Source organism: Neodiprion pinetum, chromosome 7, assembly GCF_021155775.2.
Source record: "Neodiprion pinetum isolate iyNeoPine1 chromosome 7, iyNeoPine1.2, whole genome shotgun sequence".
NCBI lineage: Eukaryota > Metazoa > Arthropoda > Insecta > Hymenoptera > Diprionidae > Neodiprion > Neodiprion pinetum.
Genome location: NC_060238.1, coordinates 11,457,687 through 11,462,213, shown reverse-complemented (window position 1 = coordinate 11,462,213; position 4,527 = coordinate 11,457,687). Strand labels below are relative to the sequence as shown.

At 41.1% G+C, this 4,527-nt stretch overlaps 1 protein-coding gene across 1 annotated transcript; it reads left to right on the top strand.

Moving 5' to 3' along the window:
- The first annotated feature begins 1,883 nt into the window (after positions 1–1,883).
- LOC138191230 (putative nuclease HARBI1) lies at positions 1,884–4,179 on the top strand. The gene is made up of 5 exons (XM_069137664.1): positions 1,884–2,002; positions 2,974–3,210; positions 3,332–3,661; positions 3,881–4,025; positions 4,117–4,179. Exons 2-4 carry the CDS (start codon positions 2,974–2,976, stop codon positions 3,983–3,985), a joined length of 672 nt encoding a protein of 223 aa, XP_068993765.1. The 5' UTR covers positions 1,884–2,002; the 3' UTR covers positions 3,986–4,025; positions 4,117–4,179.
- The last annotated feature ends 348 nt before the right edge of the window (positions 4,180–4,527 follow it).

Here is a 4,527-nt window from a genome sequence, read left to right as displayed (position 1 = left end):
TACGATCACGTGTGTGCACAATCATGTTCACTCTGGGACGGAGAGAAAGTTGTTATAAACGATGCATTTATAGAAAATTCAGCCAGTCACGTTCGAGATGAGGTTCGAGACACAATCGACCAAGCTGCCCGTGATGAATTTTGACAAATTTACGCGGCAGAGTACAAAACGGAAAAAACGTCATGGCGAATTGTTGCCGAGTAGTGTACGTGCGGTATTCTGCGGACCATCTGATTGTGGCAAAACCAACGCATTATTTCCGCTTATAACGCATCCGAACGGTTTGAGGTTCGAAAACCTGCACGTTTACTCAAAATCTCTCAATCAACCGAGTTACAAGTTTCTGAGTCAAGTGCTCGAAAATGTCGACGGTGTTGAGTATTACCCCTTCAACGAGCATGAGCACGTCATTGCACCGAACGAGACGCAACATATCTCAATCATGGTATTCGATGACGTAGCGTGCGAGAAGCATAACATACGCGCGTACTTTTGTATGGGTAGACATGACGATGTAGACTGTTTCTATCTTTGTCAGACGTACGTTCGAATCCCTAAGCATCTCGTGCGCGACAACTCCAACTTGCTGGTCTTATTCAAACAAGACGAGATGAATCTAAGACATGTGTACAACGATCATGTAAACACCGATATGTCGTACGTAGAGCTCAAAGACTTGTGTGCGGCACGCTGGAACAGTGACAAATATGGCTTCGTAGTGATCGACAAGGATAGAGAGCTCGGTAATGGTCGGTATAGGAGAGGATTTGCAAGTTTTATAAACATGACAAAAGAATAAAATACACGATCTTCGAAGGCGACGGAACAGTAGCTTTCCAGAACTAGTTGTGTCAACATGCAGGAAATTCGTAAGGAAAAAAAAGTCTTGCATCGTATCGCTCAAGCGAGTAATGCGATTCGTCGTAAGCACAGAATCCTCAAGACGGGAAAAGAGTCACTGCAGGAAACAATGAAGGATGTATTCAAACCTGTGGTAACCCCGCTGCAGGAATGAGTCAATGTTTCTCGAGGCACGAAACTTGTCAAGGAAGAGGTGAAGGAAGAACTTAAAACTGAAACGAAGGATGAGCCGAAGAACGAAATGGAAGCAGAAGATTCTTTTGCAACTGCATAGGAAGAGGATCAAACTGTCACGGAATCGTCGGTGAGATCAGAAAATAAATATCTTGAGATACTCAACGATAAACAAAGGCAGCACGAGTTGGATACCGTGTACGGGGTACGGAGTCTTTCTACTGCCGGGCTGATGGTTGGTGATTCACCGATAAGCTTCGAGCGCGATTCCGTTTGCATAGGTGGCACGCTCTATCCGAAAACTCACGGACTGCTGGAGCTGCTGTTTAAAAAGATGCCCAACAGTGCTCACGTCACCCGCAACGACAAGGAGCATTACAGAAATATCCTTCTCGCAACAAATGCTCACAGAAAGTACTATAGCGCCACCGAGCCTATCCAAAACGCTTAGAGCGCCAAATTCAAGCATTTAATTGCTGAGCTGCTCCATATTTATACGTCAGGCAAAGGCGTATCACCATCGTCACAGATGTCGAAGCGTATGGACAAAGGTGTTCTGCTACTTCAGGCTCAGGTTACTCGACAAGGTGTCAAAACAGATTATATTTTCTGGGACGACGCTAACGAGCTGGTGGAACGTCTTCGTTTGCTTATGACATCCCAAGCGGCTGGGAATACAAGTCACAACAATGAAATTATGTCGATTCTGGAAGAATTACGGGAAGCCGGAATCATTTATTATCCAATTCTCGTCGACTCTGCAATCATTTACGAGATGAGCGTCGACGTGTTTGGACGTCAGCTGAATAAAAACACAGCTGCGAGCACTCGCGGTTCTTCGGCGACGCGATTCTGTACCATCTCAAATTGGCGCAGTAACTGCGTCAGTGACGATATTTAGCGTCAGAATATTGTGTAGGCTGTCGATCCCGTGCAATCGTGATTGCGTCTTTCATTGCGTTGTAAGGTAAGGTGAAATGTAACATTTGACGTATCTTATCATTGAATTACTTGTGGAAAGTGTGTTAGAGTGAGGTTAGAATCCCGTACTTTCGTGTTTCGCACTACATCATCTTTTGTATTGTTAAATAATTGTGAACGGAGTCCTAAAATGTAAGTACACTGCACATACGATTTACGCCGTATACTTTAAGAACTAAGCAAGCCAAAAATTTCATTAAATAGAAGATGCGCATCATATACATGTATGTGTGTAAATTATACAACAAGGACGATGTAAAAAGAAATTACGATACACTTGTGAATGAGTAATTAGCTCAAAAACACAGGGGAAAACGGTTACAGCGAGGCGACAGTACGACATAACCGGAAACTAATATTAACACATTTCTCTGAAAGATCGTTTGATGCATTGGAAACTGAAATTGTTGTGCTGTTTGTCTAATTGCTAGATGCAGAAGCCTACACTATTTTGAATGTTTCTAGTCATTTATTTGCGGGAAAAATATATTATGAATTTTTTGCTCCATTTCCCTCGCGCTAATCGCTGCGAAAAGGCAGAGGAGGGACTTAATTGGGCCTTTTCTCGAAAGTATGTGAAACACCGAAGGCCGATATCAAAAAATATTTAAAAATTTTTTTATGCGTGCTCTAATATTTTGGAAAAAAGCAAAATGTTACGGACTACGTTTATAAATCTTGCGTAAGCCAATATTTTTCTAATTCCCAAAAACTCATCACTCTTTTGAAAAAATCTGCATCCAAGATTTAAGGAAGGGATAGGGCCTGAGTAGGGGTTTCACATTCCCGTTAAGTATCTGGCTTTAGTACACATATAATATTTGAATGATGTCGAGTGTACGGCAATCAATATAAGGTGCTGTGAATTCTGCATTAATAGTGGTATGCTTAACAGCAGTGAAGTGCTGTTGTTTCTATTTCTTTCCATACCTCCTGTATCAAATATTGAATTTTTAGATGGCTATGGTAATGTTACTCGTCGATATAACAGACTTTGAAGAAGAGGACGAAGAAGTATTACAGTTACGAATCACCCGCAAGAGGTTGCGCGATGAGCTGAATGTATTCAATTTACCAGATATTCAGTTCAAAAATTTGTTCAGAGTTTCAAAAGATTTAGTGAGGGACCTCGTGACAGAACTGAGACCACATCTGCAACGTGAACGCCCAAATGGTCTTTCAGTGAAAACTCTAGTAAGTATATAATCTGAAAGTATGTCGATTGAGTTACAAGAAAATATTATCATACGCGCATTCTGTGTGCTTATCACAAAAGAATTTCACAATTCATGATCCTTTCTTTATCTTCCTACAGGTTCTTTGTATCATTCGGTTTCATGCAGTTGGTTCTTATCAAAGAGCAATAGGACAGGATTTTGCATTGGCTTTGAGTCAGACTGCAGTCGGCCGGTGTATCAGATCAGTGTCCGTTGTTATCAACGACCATATGCTTCGCCGATGGATTAAATTCCCTGCCACTCCGGAGCAAAGAGAGGCAGCTAAAATAAAATTTGCTAATGCTCTACAACCATTTCCTGGAGCAATTGGCGCAATAGACTGTACTCATGTCGGAATCGTTGCTCCTAAAGAGAATGAGGAAGCTTTTGTGAATCACCATGGTTATCATTCTATGAATGTTCAAATGGTTAGCTGAAATTGAAGTACAAGTGTAATGCATGATAGAATTAATGTAGGTATATTATCATACATAACGCATGGGTTCACTACCGGGTAATCACTCGAATATGTAAATAAATGGGTGCTTCTGATTATGATCATTTTCTTGGTACTATCCATAAACAATAATGCAAAATACATTTCACTGTCGATAATGAACCCATTAAAATGAAAATGCTGTTTTTAGATTTGTGATCCAGAACTCCGTATTTTAAATGTGAGCGCTAGATTCCCAGGATCTCGTCATGATGCTGCAATTTGGATGCAGTCACCTGTGCGCAATCTTATGTAGCTGTGTCACAGGCAAGGCGAGAGGCAAACATGGTTGTTGGGTTAATGATTCCGGAATAGGAATGCCAATTTTATTCTTTCCTTCTCACTAGTTATATAATCCCAATTTCATCCACCTATCTTACTACTTAGCTGATTTAGGCTATCCTTTGGAACCATGGCTCTTCACACCAATACCGAATGCTCCAAATGGATGACCTGAGTATATATATATACCGCTGCACATTGTAGTGCCCGCTCAGTTATAGAGCGATGTTTGGTGCACTGAAATCGGTATGGAAATGCTTGTCACATGTGAGTTTGTGGTCAGAGTAGTCAACAGTTATAAACTCAATTTAAAGCAAATTATTCTCATTGTCATTTTATATTTTTTTCTGCTTCAGCAACGTTTATTAATGTACGAGCCTGATATGGCGGGAAGAATAATCAATGCTTGTGCCATGTTGCATAATATGGGTTTGCATTATCGAATACCATTTGAAGAGATCGCCGAGAAAGATGTCGCACAGGCTAACGCTATGCCAGCACCCGGACCTTATATTA

Coding starts and splice junctions, on each gene's coding strand:
- LOC138191230 (XM_069137664.1), top strand. CDS start 2,974: ATGGCTATGGTAATGTTACTCGTCGATATAACAGACTTTGAAGAAGAG. Junction 3,211..3,331: donor GTCTTTCAGTGAAAACTCTA/GTAAGTATATAA, acceptor ATCTTCCTACAG/GTTCTTTGTATCATTCGGTT. Junction 3,662..3,880: donor ATTCTATGAATGTTCAAATG/GTTAGCTGAAAT, acceptor TGCTGTTTTTAG/ATTTGTGATCCAGAACTCCG.